The sequence below is a fragment of the Pteropus medius genome, unplaced genomic scaffold (assembly GCF_902729225.1).
Source record: "Pteropus medius unplaced genomic scaffold, Ma_sr-lr_union100, whole genome shotgun sequence".
Taxonomy (NCBI): Eukaryota; Metazoa; Chordata; class Mammalia; order Chiroptera; family Pteropodidae; genus Pteropus; species Pteropus medius.
The window spans coordinates 40,654,978-40,673,562 of NW_024349800.1; the positions used below are offsets into that span (position 1 = coordinate 40,654,978).

General features: G+C 38.2%; 1 protein-coding gene and 1 long non-coding RNA gene across 20 annotated transcripts in view; one reads left to right on the plus strand and one right to left on the minus strand.

Annotated features, from left to right (window-relative positions):
- The window catches only part of SLC8A1 (solute carrier family 8 member A1), a 352,258-nt gene that overhangs the window by 307,984 nt on the left and 25,689 nt on the right, over positions 1-18,585 (plus strand). For 17 of the 19 annotated variants that reach the window (XM_039887329.1, XM_039887320.1, XM_039887317.1 and 14 more), the window contains one exon: positions 3,089-3,364. The exons of 1 other annotated variant lie outside the window; for it this stretch is intronic. In XM_039887329.1, coding sequence (XP_039743263.1) covers positions 3,089-3,364 — 276 coding nt within the window. Of the gene's footprint in view, positions 1-3,088; positions 3,365-14,201; positions 15,034-18,585 lie in introns of those variants that run through there. One more of the 19 variants, XM_039887331.1, reaches the window with a different exon arrangement.
- Positions 1,954-18,022, minus strand: LOC120621738 (uncharacterized). The gene is made up of 2 exons (XR_005658281.1): positions 15,403-18,022; positions 1,954-3,598 (listed from the first exon to the last, which is right to left on the minus strand). It is a non-coding gene; the product is annotated as an uncharacterized LOC120621738 (long non-coding RNA).

The following is an 18,585-nucleotide window of genomic DNA, read 5'->3' on the forward strand; positions in this document are numbered from 1 at the left end:
GATCAAACAAAATAAATATACCTTGAAAGTCTAGGGTTTTTTCTGTGCTTTCCTGGGGTATGTGCAGCCCCCCCTCACACACTTTGGAACGGGGAGTTGGAAATAGGTAGAGAAAAAAATTAACATGGTTCTCCTCTTCTTCTCTCTTTAAAATAAGCCCTGGCAATTGCAGTTCTTACAGTGAGTTCTACTTGGAGCTAACTTGTAGGGCAAAAGGGAAATAGGAAGAAATGTGAAAGAAGGGGGGAAAAGAAATGGATAAGAAAGGAGTGGGTAACAGAAACACTGAGCTCTGGCAGGGGTGCCATATTAGTTTGCTACGGCTGCTGTAACAAAACACCAGACTGGGTAGCTTCAACAATAGAAATCCATTCTCTCACAGTTCTGGAGGATAGATGCCCAAGATCGAAGTATTAGCAGGTTTGGTTTCTCTTCTTTCCTTACTTGGGGGAAGGAAGGGACTGCCTTCACGTGTCCTCACATGGTCTTTCCTCTGTGTGTACACATCCCTGCTGTCTCTTTGTGTCCCAATTTCCTCTTCTTATAAGGACACCAGTCAGACTGGATTAGGGTCCATCCTAATAGCTTCATTTTAACTTAATCGTCTCTTCAAAGGCCCTGTATCCAAACACAGTCACGATCTGAGGTGCTGAGGCTTAGGTTCAACGTATGAATTTGGCGGAGACATAATTCAGCCCATAATATGTGCTTTTATTTAAAAGTATCTTCTGCTTTCAGGCAAGGGTGATATTAGAAGTATGTAATAACCATACAGCATGAGTGCTGTAGGAAATGGTTATTACAAGTTAAACTGAGGCATGTTAAATTTTTCAAGAGTTTGAGTAAACATGGATTCAAACTGGGCAGAGTCAAACAAGCACCCTGCCAACAAGAGCTAGGGGAAGGACTTTTATAGAGCAGACTCAGAAGCAAAGCATGAAAATTTTCATTGGCTATAGCTTAAGCAGTTGCCTTATTTGGGAAAGCCTAGGGGTTGTGATTGGTTCTTCTTAAGTTTCGTTTTCTCAGATACAAGTATATTTACAAGAATTGACTCTGGCTTAGGTTTCGGTGTGCTTACATAGGTTATCAAGGTGTTAGAGCCACTTTGGTCTCATGACCTCCTTGGTTAATTACTTTAACACGGTCAGCAATGCTTGTTCACTCTAGTGACTCACACCCTCTTCGACCTGACTCAAGTTCCCTGACTAGTTAGTCTCCCAAGGTGATCCCATCTATCTCCCGGGGGTTTCCTCTCAACAGTTTACTAGAGACCCTCCGAAGCCTCAAAGGTGAAGCTGCTTCCTCCACAGATCCAAGTTTGTTTGCATGATAATTCTGACCATGTGCTCCTTGAACAGTGGGCCATTCCTGTAAGATGACAGGTGAGAAATCCAGACATTCCTTCTGTCATGTTCTCTGAGAGGCACGTTTCCCTCAAAGCTCCTCTACTTGAAGAGGGTTTTCCTATTCGTGATCTGCACCAGATGGCCTCACCATGGACTGTCTCATGAAGAGCACACACACTTTCTGTGTTTTGGCGACCTCAGGTCACACAGTCAGCTGGAAAGTTTGACAGCCTCACCTACTGCCAGTTGCATTAGTTGAATGAAGGAAAGTAGATCCCTAGTGACAATGTTGGGAGTCTGGGGGTGGTGCACAAAGTCTTCAAGGAGACGTTCTTTCCAAAATGTCTGGAAAGCACACAAACATGTATTTGCCACCACTTTAGGAAGAGCTGACATTCGATACCCCAATTTAAAAATATGTGAATGGGGATTCTATCACATTATGAAGTCTTTATTTTAGAATGCTATTACTGATTTCCTTATTCCTTTAAATGGTAAGCTTTATGCATTCTTTCTTCATTGCTAGTATAACATAATTGGAAAAATTGTATGTGTATGTATTATTTAAGTAGTTATATCAAGTCAGTAGAAATTAATACACTCATTTAACAAGAATTTAGCCAGTTTATTCCCCATGCTGGAGATAGGACACAAAAATGAACAAGTTCCTGCCCTTGAAGGGCTCACAGTTACCGAGAGAAGAAGTAAAGTGGACAGGCACAATCTAGGAACTGGTTCTCACATACAGGAGAATCACCTAGAGGCCTAGTTCAAAGAGCTTGCTGTACCACCTCCCACCCCAGCCCCACTCCCCTAGTTTCAGATTCAGTGGGGCCAGGAATTTGCATTTCTAACAAGTTCCCTGGTGGTGGTGGTTCTGCTGCTGCTGCTGCTACCTCTTAGGAACCACACTGTGAAAACCACTGATCTAGTGTTGCAAGTGCTGGGGGCTATGGAAACTCTGAGGATGAGTTCCCAGCATGTGCCGGAGGGTGAGGGAGGTCAGAGAAGTTTTCATAAAGGAAGTGAGTTTTAAAGGACAAGTGGGGAAGGATAAGGAGGGAAGGATTGGGACATGCCAAGTACATTTAGTTCTAAAGGACAAAAGTAGGAGAAAGTACATATGGTTTGAAAAAAAATGCAAATAATTCCATTTGGCTGAGATGAAGTTTGAGTTCGAATTAGTTGCAGAAGATAAAACTGGAGAAATATGCATGGCCGAGAGCCGTGGTTGAGGGCTCTGTGTGAGCATTGTCCTACAGGTGATGGAACCTGATGATAGAACCATGAATGCCCAGAGCCAGACTCGAAGCTGGAAGAAAAGAACTCTGGTAGAAGATCTCCCATCAGTTAGCTTTCTTCCAAAAAAGCTTCTTTCTGAGCCTAGCACAGGGCTTTCTAGCCCTTCGGAAGAAATACATTTCATTTCTCTGAAGAGACAAATCTCCCTGGAAGTAATATGAGAGGTGAAAGGTTATGCTGATTGCATATAACCAGAACTGAGTGGAGGGTTAAGTTTTTGCTGTTGACTTATGAGCTCTGGCAAGGGAGCATGACAGTATTTTAATAATTAATTGATGATGATTGACTCTTGGAAAACCTTCGGCTTTGCCCACTCCTAATGGCCTCCTGGTCACTCAGAAGGGATGGTTGGCGGGCCTAGGAAGGAGGAATTGGAAGAGAGGGAGTCCCCAGTAGCACAGGTTGTGATGAAATGTGCTTCATTCCCTTCTCTCTAGGGGAAGATGATGACGACGATGAATGTGGGGAGGAGAAGCTACCCTCCTGTTTCGATTACGTGATGCACTTTCTGACTGTCTTCTGGAAGGTCCTCTTTGCCTTCGTGCCCCCTACAGAATACTGGAATGGCTGGGCATGTTTCATTGTCTCCATCCTCATGATTGGCATACTGACAGCTTTCATTGGAGACTTGGCTTCCCACTTCGGCTGCACCATTGGCCTAAAAGATTCTGTGACTGCAGTAGTGTTCGTCGCACTTGGAACTTCAGTACCAGGTAGAGAATACATTCATATGTGATTCCCTCAGAAGTAGAAGCCCATTTGCCTTATGACCTTTTATTGCCTCACCATTGCAAGGACTGTGACAACAAATCAGGCCTATTAAGGTGAGAGTCCAAAGATATAAATAATGTCATTGCTAGAATATTGTCATGGCATTTTTCAAGGTTAGAAAGCTGTTCAGTATCATCATGATGACAGAAAAGCATCCCCAGAGGGGACTGCATGGCCTGCATGGAGAGAGCACATTGATTTGATGGCTAGATTGATAGATCAGATTCGCATTTCAATCAGCACTTTCAAAAACACAAAATAAAACAAAATTACAGAATCATCTTCCAGAACAAAAATGTCTATTTGGTAAAATTTGGATGATTTCCATGAAACTCTGCATTCATTGGGTCACTAAGATAAATACTTACTAAAGATCTGATACAATATTCTCTTGACCCAGGTATTAATGTATTAATGGAAGGAAATAAGAAGAAACAGACATTGATCAGGACAGGGAAAAGGGAATCTCACAAAGTGAGCAGTTTCTTTAGTTGTACATTTCATGGATACCCTTTTATGCATTCTTATAAGCTGAATTTCTCTTTTAGCCTACAACTATAGCTGATTACGGTTGCTCAGACTTCTGAGTAAGAAATCGACCTCCCAAACATGACATTGACAGCAGTAATGTTCAAACTTTGGTGGGCATCAAAATTACCTGGGAGGTTGTTTAAAAAATGCAAATGCCTGAGACCCATCACCAACCCATGGAATCAGAAGATCTAGAAGAAGGGCCCAGAAATGTATGTTTTAAGCTCACAGGTGATTCTGTTGAACATCAGAGCTTATTGTAACTAAAGTTGTAGTTCTATTCCCCAGCACTAGTTGACACCTCAACAGATGTACAGCCTTAACTTTGAGCAACAAGATCCTCATTCTCTCCTTGATAGGTCAAGTGTTACAGTGGGTTTGGAGAAAGGTGAAACTTGAGACCTATAGCCCTGCCAATGGCGTCATTCACTTTCCATGTTCAACATTTGCCACAGCCTTTCTATAAATGCTGTGATTTCTACCAGTACTTTGCATAGTTGGGAACCCTAGCTGTGGTTTTGAGTCTGAAAATAAGTATGGTATAAATCATGTGTATCTCTTTACTGGAATCCACTAGTTGTTCTCCACCGAGATAAGTATCATCTCAGTGACTGTGGATAAGTTACTTAACCTCTCTTAGCCTCAGTTTCTTTACATGTAAAATTGAGATAACCATACTTAACTTGCAGAATTGTGGTAAGGACTGAAGAAAATACCTATAAATTATGCATCTTAGTAAAGCATCTGGGACTAGAAGGAATTCAATAAAATAGCAGCTTTTGTGATTGTTATTTATGTTGAACAGCTTAGGAAGATCTGACCAGTATAAATATGGATACTTCATCCTTGAGTAACCAGGGATGAAGTGTCCAGATTTATATTGGTCAGCCAGAGCACATGGTGCTATCCAACTGACCGACCCTTTGAAAGTCCTCTATATAACCAAAGGAACTAAAGATCATGGTTACCCATTGCTCTGTCTGTGGCTTTTTTAAGAAAATGTTTGGGGTGCACTTTGCCTAAGGTTTAAATCACTAAATCAAATGGTGCCCAAGTTAGCACGCGCTGTTGGCCATGGATTTAATCCTTGAGGAAAATATATGCAAATTATGGTGACGAAGGTGAAATTAGATCTCTCATGACAGTTATTCAAAATCAGCCTGTGGTAAGTCAACAGTTGTTCCTAGTAAATGCATCACTTGCTTTCAAAAGAACAACAAAAAAATGCTTTTTCTACATCAAATCCTTGTCCTGCCAAAAAAAAATTGTTTTTAAATTTCCCAACTTCTCATCTCAATACCCCCAAACTGGCTCTTTTTTCTATATAACACTCTTCCAAAATGGCATTGTGCATCTCTTGTATTAATAAACACTTTTGAATAGTGTGCAGCCATACGATTAAAAAACTTTTTCTGTAACATGAAATGTGGATTACAGAAACCTTTATGGTTGGAAGAGTCATTTGTTCTGCCACTTAAAACCAGCTCAGTTCCCAGGGAGAGGTATCAAGAAGTAAGGAAGCCTATTGGGGAGAATACAACAGAATCATTAGTTGTCAAAATGGTTTCCCCACACTGCTATAAATTCTTCCTACTGGGATACAGATTTCTTTTCTCTGTTATTGGGAGCATTCCTGTAATTTGTTGCAATATTAACTGTGCAGCATGCTCCCCAAACAATATATTCACCGGTAATCTCACATAATCATATCTATATAAACAGACTTTTTTTTTCAAAAAACAGCTGTGCAAATTGAGCAAGATGCTAAATGAATGTAATATTTTTCTGACTTTATTCTTCAATCCTGATTATTCTGAACGGTGCTTTCTTTTATCTCTTGATTTAAAAAACATTATGCTATTGTTCCCAGATGACAAAGCCCAGTTGCCATAGACAGAAGAATAAGCAAAAGTCGTTCTCTTCACATACCACCTGCCATTAATTGGCATCTGTCCTGAGGCCCAGTTTTGATGTTTCGACACTTGTCTTAGAGTAGAAGGGATCCTGGCTAGTGTCTGATAATGCTGCCTCTTCTAGGTAAGACTCTTAGATTCTTAGCTTACGAGAGCCTGATGGGCATTGAAATTTTTCCCTGCCTCCAGGCAGGATTAAATATCTACATATATCATTAGAAGTATTTTTTCTTTTTTTACCATATTGTTCAAAATCTGTGGGAAAAAGAGCTTATGACTTTCTAGGTGAGACAGAATTTCTTCCTCAGACCAACTTGTAGCAAATGCTCATTATAATCTACTGGCAGAGGACTCCTGAAGGTCTTCACCCACCCTAACCTTAGGTCCACATAGGAGTTGAGAGACCCGTTCCAGTTATTAGAGAAAAGGCCCTTTTTCCAAATCGCTTGTTCTTAAATAGAGCTACCTATCTGGAGAAGAGCATCTTCTTGAACTGTCTCTTTTCACCTCTGTGCATCTCTTGAATTAATAAACTATTTTGAAAAGTGTGGTGGCCACACAATTACCTTTTCTTCTGAACGTAAAATATGAATTATAGTTGGAATGAGCCAGAGCCTCTTCTTTCCTCGGTCCATGCTCCCTCCCTGAGCCATCACATCCATCCCCATGGCTTAAATGCTATTGATGTGCCAATGACTGGCAAATGTATATCTCCAGCCTCGACTTTTCCCTGAGCTTTAGATTCATTTACCACTGCCTTCTCTATATTGATGCTAGGTGTGTAATTTGCAACTCAAAATTACCATGTCCAAAATAGAACTGTTGACTGCCTAATTGCCTTATCCTTCAATCAAACCTATTCTTCCCAGATTTCACCTTTCTCAGGAAAACAGTATCATCATTCACTTAGGTGTCCTTGATTCCTTTTTCCTCATCCCCACAGTCAATCCATTTATAACTCCTGCAGATCTTTCCTCTAAAGTATATCTTGATTGAACCCCCTTAGCTGTCTCTGCCACCACAGTCCTGGTCTAGGCAGTGGTTCTCTTCCACTCAGACCCTTGCAATAGCCTCCTGACTGTCTTCATGCCTCTGTTATAGATTGTTTTAAGATATAAATCAGACCACAGTTCTGCTTATAGTCTCCCAACGGCTTCTTATTTCACTTAGGATAAATTTTAAAAGCATCACTCTGACTTACAAAGACCTATGTGATTTAGCTCCTGCCTATCGTTCCATTCTGTTTTCCTCCTTGCTCGCTGTTCTTCAGCCCCACTGGCCTTTTTACTGTCCCCATGCACCAAGTCAATTCCTTTCTCAGGATTGCACTAGCTTTCTAAAACACTCTTCCGTTTTCATTTACACAAGACCGATTCTTTGTCTCAATTATATCTCACCCTAAATGTCATTTCTTCAAAGAGACCTTTTTTAACCACACAATGTGGTCAACCAGTTCCTCTGTATTATATCGCCCTATTTTCTATAGAGTATTCGTTACTTCTGGATTTTTGGGGGGAGGGGTTATTTATTTTCGAATGTTATTATTGTCTAACTCTCCTGAAATGTAAGCCTCATGAGAGCCAAAATCTTGCCTTTCTTTTCTCTATTACATCCTGGCTCCTAGAACAATGTCTAGCTAACACATAAGTAATGCAATTGTGTATATGTGTTTGTGTGTATGTAGGCATGTGTTGTATATATAAATGAATGTACAAATCAGTCATTTACACATTAGTATGAGTTGTTTCCGTCAGATTGCTTTCTTCCTAACACTTTCCAGAGACAGTTGAGAATTAAAGTTATGAATGAGGGAGATGAACAGTAGATATTTCTATGCTACAGCTTATTTTTGAGGAATAGAACATATCTGAGTAGGTTATTGTAAGAAGAGGCAAAAGGAACTTAATAGCACTAAGAATCCCAGAACAGAAACAATTTCTCTCTTGCATAATTTTGGCTATGGTGGGAACTGTGATGAGGAGCAAGATATTATTATTATTTTTTTTTGCCTGTATTCTTTTTTCTGCTTTAAACCCTGCTTCCAAGACCCAGAAGTCAGGCCAGTACTTTTAAAACTTTAGGTATACTCTGTGGAGTGCTAAATAGGCATTTTGCAATAGCCTGGCATGGGTTCATAACTATGTTATGTCGTATTGCTTCTATAGAATAACAGTTTCAAAATTCAAGGGAAAAAATGTGAGAAGGAACATTTGGAGCCCAGCCTTTTTTGTACTAAGGACCACCTATAATGGCACATTCTTTTAGCTGACAATTATTTACTTGGGTAAAACCTGGATATATTGGGTCAAGAAATTCCAGTTTCTACATCGGATTCCAAATATGAAATTTCCTTTCATTTCTTGCTCTTCTTGGATTCAAATAAAAATAAGATTTCTTTCTTAATTACACAGAAAACTCTTGGATGACGATAAATTGGAAATAGTTTTACCTCATTAAGTCCTGCCTTGGTCTTTCTCCATTCATCCTGATTGAGCTTATACTGAAGCTTGGCTACTGCCCCCTGTATCTTCTCTTTACCAGCTGTTTATTCTTGGGGCCAAAACAGTTTAAAAATCCAGTATTCGAGGCTGTCCCTTAACCTCTGGCATTGTCAGATTTTCTGTTCGCTTGGAGTGTTTTGAATATCCTTTGAATTCTGTCAAGTAGGAATTATTTTACTCTAGAGATTTTAAGGCATGAAGGGAAAGGAAATAGACAATTATAGGGTTGTTTCACATTTTGCATATAGAAACTTTTTAAAAAATAAAACTTTGTTTTAGAGAAAATGCACTTCATTTTTAAATTACATCACTTCCAGACGTCTAAATACCAAAAGAACAATTTGATACGCAAATAGCTATACTAGCTGTTCACTTTGCTCTCTCAGTGCAGTGTTCATGAATGCGCACCAGAGCTTTAGAACTGAACTCAGGAAACTGGACTTCTAACCATTATTCACTGTGTAGCTGGAATCGATTTCTCTATACTCTGATCCTTGCTTTTCTTGCCTGTAAAATAGGCATAATAAAATGGCAATTCAAGAATAGTCAATGAGAGGATTCATATTATGGATCTCAGAGCACTTTGTCAACTGACAATTGGTATAAAATGCAAGAAATAATTATCATTATTTACAGAGATTAACTCTCAAAATGTCAAAATGAATAGAAATGATGAGAAAATGATAATAAATGGGAAGTTTTATGAGTAGAGAAACTTAAAATTTACCATGTAGCTTCACTGTATGCTAGGCATAAGCATTATATATACATTATCCTTTATCTGATTTAGGTTGTATCAAGTGATGTGAAGTGATTTTGCCTCCTCCCAATATTTTTTTTGGCCCTTAGACTCTTCTTTTGAAAATGAGACTTTCTGTCATTGTGCTAGAAAACACTGTATTATTTGTTTTTGCAACAAAAAGGTTAGCTATTGATGGTTTAAATTTTTTGGTTTTTAATTTCCTAACTTCTAATTATTCAGAAAACTAACATATTCTATAGTATACTTCAGTAATAAGTACATTACAATTTATTATGTCCTGCTGCTTTATTTCTCAGTGGATCCTAAAGTAATTTGAATGGTTATACAGGTTATATATTGGAATCTCAAGGAATCACCATAATCTAAATGATACCCATGGAGACATATGAAGTACCACACCCATGGATGTATATAGTGGCCTATCTAAAGGCCACTTTATAGCATATAGGAGATTGAGCACTAGGATCTTGAGTTACATGAGGAAATTAAGGCTCTTAGAGAATACATGATTTGCCCATATTTAGTCCAAGTTTGTATTGATGGTAAGTTTTGGAATCCATTTCATCTCTCTTTCTTATAACCTAATACTTAACCACTCTATATTCTACCTTGGATTTTTCAAATAAGCATCGCATACTGTCGTTCCCATATATCTTATAATTTTTTGGAAAATCTCATTTTTCTCTTTGTCTCCATTTTAGTATTGTCCATTTTTAACACATCTAATAGGGGGATTATATTCAAGCTCCTTGAGGTCAGACACCATCATTATTCCCTTTGGCATGAAAAACAGCTAGTAAAGTCCATGCTTTAAAAAATATCAGAAATGAATAAAGATCAATTTTTATACCCCAAAACTCTTAGCATTTCCTACATGTAAAAACAAACACTGAGACAACTAGAAATTCTTTCGAACACATTCAGCTCTGACCAAGCTGGCATAAAATAGAATGCCAAAATAATCCACATCAGCACAGCCATGGAAGTGATGAGGAAGTGGCATGTGGATGTGACCATGAAGGGAGATTTGGTCATTCTGGGCCTAGACCAAAGCTGTCTGTATACAAGGCTACCCGGGTACTGCGGTCATGGGGCCCAGGAAGAGCATATTGGGGCACTCTCCCAGCAGTCATGTTTTGCAAAGTCGTGTTTTACTAGAACTTTTGGAAATCATGTTCCAGTCTTTTAGACCTTTGAGCAAAAGAAGCAGGAGTCTGGGAGTCATCTAATTGGAAGTTACAATCCAAGGCATCTATCAGTGCACACACTCAGTCTACCCTTTCCTTAACCACAGAGATGGGGTCAGAATCCAGCAGCACCCTACCCAAAACAAACACTCTTCTCAGTGGATATTGTACCTAGTCAGTCTGAATTTCCATTGTCATCTGGTCTACCTCGGAGAACTGCAAAGAATTAGACTGACTCCTCTTCTCCCATTCTACTTCAGATAAGTTTGTTGTTCTCATTGCTGGGCTCACAGATAAACTAACTGGTTTTAGCTTTCGTCTCAGAAAAATTACACAAAATCTTCTCTTAATGCAGTGTTAATGAATATGCACAAGGCAGTATAAAAGAACATGACCTTTAGAGTTGAGTAGACCTGAGTCCAAACCTACCTACCCCATTTAAGAGATATATGACAGCCCCAGAGACAAATTGCTTAACTCCTCTCAGCCTTAGATTTTCATGTTCCCATTAGTCAGGTTAAGGAACTACGTCACATAGTTGTAGTGAAGATTACACGTGACCACCTTTATAAAGTACCCAGCATAGGGCCTAGAATATAATTGACACTCAAAAAATGTTAGATCTCTTTTCCTTTCCACTTCAATGTATTGATAAATGGGTTTAGGCCTTTTGGGATACTTAGTTCAGCTTGAATAGTTCAATCTTGCAGCAACTGAAAAAAATAGAAAATCAAGATAATTCTCAGACTGTCTACATTATTATCTTATGTTAAAAATTCTGGTGAGGTAGACATCCCTGAATGTGTTCCTGTTTCCTGCAATTTCACTGACTCTGAGTTTTATCCTCTGAACATTGGCATTTCAATTCAGAAAACACTGGTTGAAGAGGAAGTGCCATGGCTACAGTGTGCATACATATTTAATTGGATGATTAACATTTCACATCAACTTAAATGGAAATGAAAACAGAATCACTTTACTTTGAGCCAAGATTTCTCAATGGTTGTGGTGTCAATTCCCCCAAGAGGATCCTAAAGGGCAGGTATATTTTGCCTCCAGATATTCAACTAAGCAGTCAGTTTGTTTTTTGGTTTTCGGGTTGTTTGTCTCATTGTTTTTCACTACTAAGAAAGGTCAAGACTGCTGAATATGGGCTCTCTGATCTGTAGTCAATCCAAGAGTCAAAGCCACCTAGGGACATGGCCGGAGGAGCAGCATTAGATGGCCCAAATCATTCAAATGGTTTTCCTACAGACCTTATCTTAACCTCATGCCAGCAAGGAGCAATCTGGATGGTAATGACCCTTCAGCACATTTTCCCAGGAATGGGTAATGCCATTAGAGTGGAAGGAAGCCTACAAAAGCAAAAATTTACAAGGATATAGCGAAACAAAGGAAAGCTAGACACCAGATTTCACAAGATTTGTTCTATAAATGGCACAAAAACTGCCTGTTATCCTAAATTAAAAACAGTGAGGAATAGACTGTATGCAGCAGGCCCAGAGCATTTTGTAAAACACTAGGAAAGATCCGTTATGAAACTTTTTGCATCTTTTATTCTTTCTGCTCAATAGAAGAGTTTGTTGATTCAATACTTGTAAATTTTTTTGTTGGCAGTTACACACTTTGATTTATTTTCTCAAAGGGATGCACTATATGGGCACATAGCATTGAGCGCAAGCCTGGAGGGAACCAATGTATTAACAATGATGTCAATTGACCAGGAGGTGGTCCAGGGAGCACGGGTACTCAGTATGTGTTATGAAGCTCTTCAGTCATAGGATTAGGGTCTCAAATCCCACACCAGCTACCATCACTCAGTCCCACAAAGAGTCACAGTGTAAGAGAAGGGGAGCTAAAAATATTTCATCCTAGTCTCTATCTGGACCATCTTATATACTCTAGGTCAGCCAAAGCAAGGACACTTGGCAGAAACATCATGTGTATAGAGGAGTGAGAGTAAGTGAGTGAGTGTGTGTGTGTTGTTTGGAGAGTTGGTGTTATGTATGAAGTGAATGAATGTAAATTTCTTCTTCTTTTCAGTCTCAAGGTGTATTCCAAAGGGAGCAAGCATCAAGTGTCGTGAATGCATTAGGCCTTTTTTGCTCTATGAGGATTAAAGAGAATGTGGGTATCTAAAAAGTGACTTGAAAGTGTTGAGATGATGACTTTCATTTCTCCATTTTCATATTTGAAAATAAGGTAATTAGAATGAAAAATTTTAAGGACCATTATTTTGGTTTTTTCTTTCAAATTCAGGCCTCAGCCTATATTTTAACAACTTTATTGAGGTATAAGTTACTTACCACAAAATTAACCCATTTGAAGAATACAGCTCAGTGATTTTTTTAGTAAATTTACTGTGTTATGTCTCCATTACCCTAATCCAATGTTAGAACATTTCGTTATCCCAATAAGATCCTTCTCGGCCACTCACAGGTAATCCCTACTTCCACCTCCAGCCCCAGGCACTCACTAATATACTTTCTGACTCTACAGACGTGTCTTTTCTCAATTTTTCACAAAGACCAATTTTAATATACAAATGTCATAGATTCTCTACATGGTAGTAATTATACTTACTCTAATACATAATGTTAGTGATTTATCACGAGTTCTGTAAGATTTTTAAAGAATTTTTTTTTGTTCATTATAAAATCTCTATAGACATTTGCAAATTACAAGTGTGAGATATTATATTATGGAGATTCATTGCTTTGTGCATATATGGATTTGTATACCTTTTAAAACAATTCCATTACCCTCCCTCCAACAGTAACCTTGGCTCATATAATAGGAATTGCTTCCAGGAGAAATGTTGTAAAATGGTACTTAGAATTAGCACTATGAATCTTGGGGTAACACCTTGTGTTTAATGATATATAATAAATGTCCTTCGATCAGTTGTTTATAACACAGTACTAAAGAGGCAACTCTCATAAGTTCAGCTTCTTACTCCCATCCATGGCCCCAGCATGTCACCCTCTCCCTGCCGGTCATTGGCCCCTGAATCAATACAAATCCATGGAAATCCATAGAAACCATTAGGAGGATAGTAGAGACCAAGGCCCATTGAACAGAGGCCATGGGTATGATCTCTCTGCATAAAGAATGTCACATTGTTACTAAATTCAAAAGAAAAAATGTGGGCTATAAAAAAAAGCCTAACTTAATTGCCATGCCATGGGCACCACATGAACAACAAAAGGAATTTATGGCCCATTGGTATTTTTAGAAGAGAAGGCAAATAAAAATGCTAACTCAATTTACAAGGCAAATTTTACATGTGACTATAAAGGAATTTTAATATCTGTTGGGGATAGTGCATATTATAGATATGAAATCATGGTGCTTGGCATTTATGCACGATGCCAGCTGGACTGCCGTCATTATTCCTCGGCACACAGACCTCACATCCTGCCTTTTCCTAGGAATGAAGCATAAGTTATATATTTCTTGTTTATACTCTGCTTTATTCCAGAACAGGATTTAAAGCTATAAAATGCCTTAACACTATTCAGCCACCTTTTCTGGCATGTGATCCAGAAATGCTAAATCTATCGGTGACTACATTTGATTACCTCTTTTAGCTCAGCACATATAAATCCTATATTCTGTGCACGAGGAGAAAATAACTTGTTTTGGTTCTATTATTTACAATCAGGAAATTATATGTTTTATTTGCTCCTCCCCTACCCACCCTCTGGAGCCCAGGGGGCTTTTTGGCATGGTCCTCCATCAACTTCAAGCTATTATTAGGTTATCACTGTAAAACATTGTGGTTTGAGACAAGTCAGACTTGCTTTCATTCTGAATTAAAACGACCCCCTCTTGGGTCCACAAATGGTCCCAGCAGAGGACTAATTATATCTTTTCATTCCTAGGTTACAGCTGCAAACCAACAAATAACCATAAATGTGCAAAAGGATCACAAAAATGTCCTTCTCTGAACAATTCTATGTGTAGTTGATGCTTCCGATGGCTGAAACATGACAAACCAAAACCTCTAAACTCGCTCACTTTGTCATTCTAGAGGACATCAGTGCTTAGTGTGAGGCTGCATGAGAAGTTATCTCAAGTGTGGCCCGCCCTCTAATCTGTGCTTCCAGAGTTTCACTGTGAGAAAGAAAAGGGACAACCTGACACCAGTGACTTCTGCTGTGTCAAGTGTTCTTGTTCTGAGAGAAAGGATTAAGCCCTGTCTTGTACAACTGCTACTCCTGAGTTGAGTCTATAGTGGAATATTAGTGTCAAGTAATGTTCAGGGAAAAAACACTGTTCTGATAGATGATGCCAACCTCTAAGGAGGAAGCCCAAACGGAGACCCTGAGGCAATGTGGGTTTCTTGATCATCAAATATTCAACTGATCTTCCCTCTACACTAATCATTAGGCACTTAAAAGGAGATTAATACCTTTTTTTTTGAAAGTGAAAACAAAGGAAACAATATGATACAATGACAAGGCATAGGCTTAAGAGCCATTCTGCATTTTTCATTCAGTCATTCTGCAAACATTTCATGAGCACCTACTATGTACTAGGCCTTGTTCTACCTGGTGGAGATAGAGGAATAAATATAACAGACATTTTACGTTCAATCCCATGAAGTTCACCCTCCAGTAGGAGGAGATAGGTACTTAACAAAAATAGGACAAAATTTCAGATAGCAACGAGGTTGAACATTGTTTAATAAAACAGGATCATAAAATCATGGAATAGAGTGTGTCTATGTGGAGTGTGTCTATTTTAATAGGGTGGCATGACTACTTATACCACTAATCTTTGGCAAATTATCTAATTACTCAACCTCCGGTTCTCCCCCTGCAGACTTACCCAGGCAATTCTAGTCTTAGAAAGTATGAAAAAGTGTTACTCTTTCTTAGACTCCACTTCAAATAATAATACCTTTGAGTAACCGCAGGTCCTTAAATAATGTCCTTCCATTCGATGTCATTTCATTATAATGAAATGCCTTAGGAACTTAACTCATATTTATATCAATTAGCCTATGGTAAGATTGGTTTCATAATATGTTGTTTTACCAAATTCCTTAGAACCCATCGATGATGTTAAGCAAGGACTTACTGTATTTGATGTTTTCCTTCTCTGGCAGGTGAGACTCTCATATTGCTCCCTGCCATATCTTTTCTTACCAGTTGGTACCCAAGTGCCCTGAGTTTTCCTCCCTTGCACCTCTTCTCCTCCTAATCTAAATATTCTGGGTTAATTATGATTTTGGAATATTCAACAGATGACTCACATTAAAGCATCAGTGATTAATGATGATATCATAAGGGCAGAGCATTTGCATTTAACACAAAAAGTGTTTCAACAGTAACCACATTTGCATACCTTCATTGTTTAAAAATACCTTTGTATAATTTATCTCTTTGATATCCAGCAACTCTGAGAGTTAAACAATCTAGATGTGTTATCAGATTCAGATCATGGGGTAATGTCTGGCAAGAACAGAATTTAATGAGGAACCCTGAAAACGAGCCTATAGCATAAGGATCTGAGTGCTAGGAATCACAGACTGTGGATAATAATCTCACCCCCTGCACTCACATTCCATTTGACCTGCAGGGAGCTTCACTTTCCTCCCCTGAAAAAAATGGGGCTGATAGTTCATCTCAGAATTGTCAGGAACAGCGAATAACATAACATATATGGCAATGCTCTGAAAATTGTAAGATATAAAAATAAGAGATACTCGTCTAAAGGCATTTAGTATCTACTAAGAGCTGTGCTAGGTGCCTGGGAGAGAGACAAGGACAAAACTTGACATTATTGCTCAGCCTCATCACATATTCTTAGCAGTTTAGATAGAGTCCGACATCTTATTTTCTGATCTTCGCGTTACAAATTACATCTCTAGTAAGAGCCCAAGTACAAATGATGAAGGACTTGGGTATTACATCCCTTCCAAGACATCTCAAGGGCATAAATCTCTTAACAAGTTTGTAAAAAGTATTTGTCAGGTCAAATGAATACATGAAGCAATTTTGTGGGTTGAAGTCAATAAAACATACTGTTAATAAATGAAATATAATGTTGTATTACTATGAAATACAAAATGAAGGGGGGATTTTGGTCCTGCTTTACAGTTTACCAGTGCTTATCAGGAAAGATTGGAAGAAAATTGCCAATTGGAAGACATACACACATTTTCCCTCATAGCCACTCCTGGGCAAACTTTTATAGTGGGCGAAGTTTGTTTTTTAAGATTCTTCTTCTTTATGGCCTCAGGCACCTTCCTGACTCTGGACTCTAGGCCAGCCTATGATGGCTGGGAAACGTCCTTTTCATTTCTCCCCCTTCACACCATTTGAAACATACCTGCTCTGTATGTAGCATGTATGATGCCTTCCATCCAGGGATCCAATTACCATAGACGTGATTACTGAAAGGACCAGAAAAAGCTAAAAATCAACCTTCCATCCCTTCTCAGATAGACCCTGTTATTTACATAAGACTATTTTTTAAATGTGTATTTATCAGCCTTTTAATAACATCAGTCATAAATTATATATTCTCTTTGTAAATAAAACTCACTTTATAATAAGAGTAAAAAAATCATGAAATCCCACCATCCATTTGCATTCTTGAATCTATCTTTCAAATTTTATAATCCCAGAACATTTAAATATTGTACAAAATGTGTCTATATAAAGATATATCAAATATTTACCACACACTTTTTAATGGACTCATACTAGGTGAAATTATATATACTGCTTTTTCACTTAGCAGTGTCATGAAAATTTTGCTTCGTTGGTGTCCCTTACCTCATGATTTAACAGTTGCACAATGTTATATGAAGTTACAATTTGTTTTACCAAAAAAAAAAATGGACCATTTGTTTCTAATTTTTCTCTAAAACTCTTTCCTGACCATTTCCATACATAAACTTTCACACTGGTACAATTACTTCTAACTCTCCAGAAGCAGAATTGCTAGACCAAAGATTTTGTGGATCTTGCAGTTATATGCAGTGACATTTTCTATTTATTGAGTTGCCTCCATATGCCAACTTTTAATAGTGTTCACATTTTCCTAAACTTATAATGCACAAAGCAATACCTTCAAAAAGAAAATGTGTATGTGGAGTAAATAACTGGGTAAATATCCACAAGTCAAAGTGCATGTTAGGTGTCTTCATTGTATTGTCTATATTCATAGTCTTAGAATCATTCCACTACAGTCCTTTGTAGCTCATTAAGGCTACCTGGAGGTGAGAGTGAGGGTTTTATTTTTATTCCAGGTTTTCTATCAGATCCTTCTCAGCTAGCTCTAGCTCAAGCGAGACTTGGGGCACCACTAACTTTATCATTTCTAATGTAGGACTTGAGCAAAGGAGGGAGAAGATTCAGATAGAAGATGGACATTCCAGGAATAGAACAAAGCATAGAAGAAAGAACTAGGCTTCAAATGAAGGAGGATTAAGAGAAAGAGGTAGATTATTGGGAAGGAAGAAGAAGCGAGATGGAGGACACCATTTTGTGCAGGGCAGCCCTGGACTGTTTTTGAGGCAAAAATTGGATTTCAGTTGTATCTGACATCAAACCACCAGGCTTGGGAAAATGACAACTCAGCTATTCATTTTAGCCCCACATCTGCCGTGTTTTTTCTTTTCAAAATTAGGAAAGTGTTGCTTGTCTATAAATCTTACCAATTTTTCATCCTCATGGACTTTATTACTAAAATAAATTTTTATTATAGAAGTAATAGAATTATGGCTCAAAATTGAAAATATTAAAAAAAAAAAGATGTCATTTTCAAAGTAAGTTCATTCAAGTCTATTTGTATGTCCCATGAAGATGGTGTAAATATAATGCCAGGAGAAGCCAGGAACTTAATAAATAAAAAAAATTACTTTATCAGTCAACGATCTCTACTATTGTTCTAAAAGAATGAGGGGTCTTCCATGAAAATAGTCCTTTCTTAATGTTTCTGATTCATACAAACATAATATTTGGCTAAAGGAGTCAGGTTGATGTTTCTATATAGAACAATTTATTTCTTTTCTTTTAAATGATCAGCTGTTTTAACATTGTGTGGTTATTGTCAGAGTTGAACATGCTGAAGTTTCTGGATATTTTCTTCGAATGCTTTGTCATTTTGAAATTTAAGATGTCAGTTATCAAGTCCTTGTCGACATCCCTTGGTCTTGTGCATCAAGTCACAGCCAACACCCCCACGGATCTGTGGTTAGGAATGTGATCTCCAGCTAGGATCACCCTCCTCTGGTCTGAATCACAGTTTCAC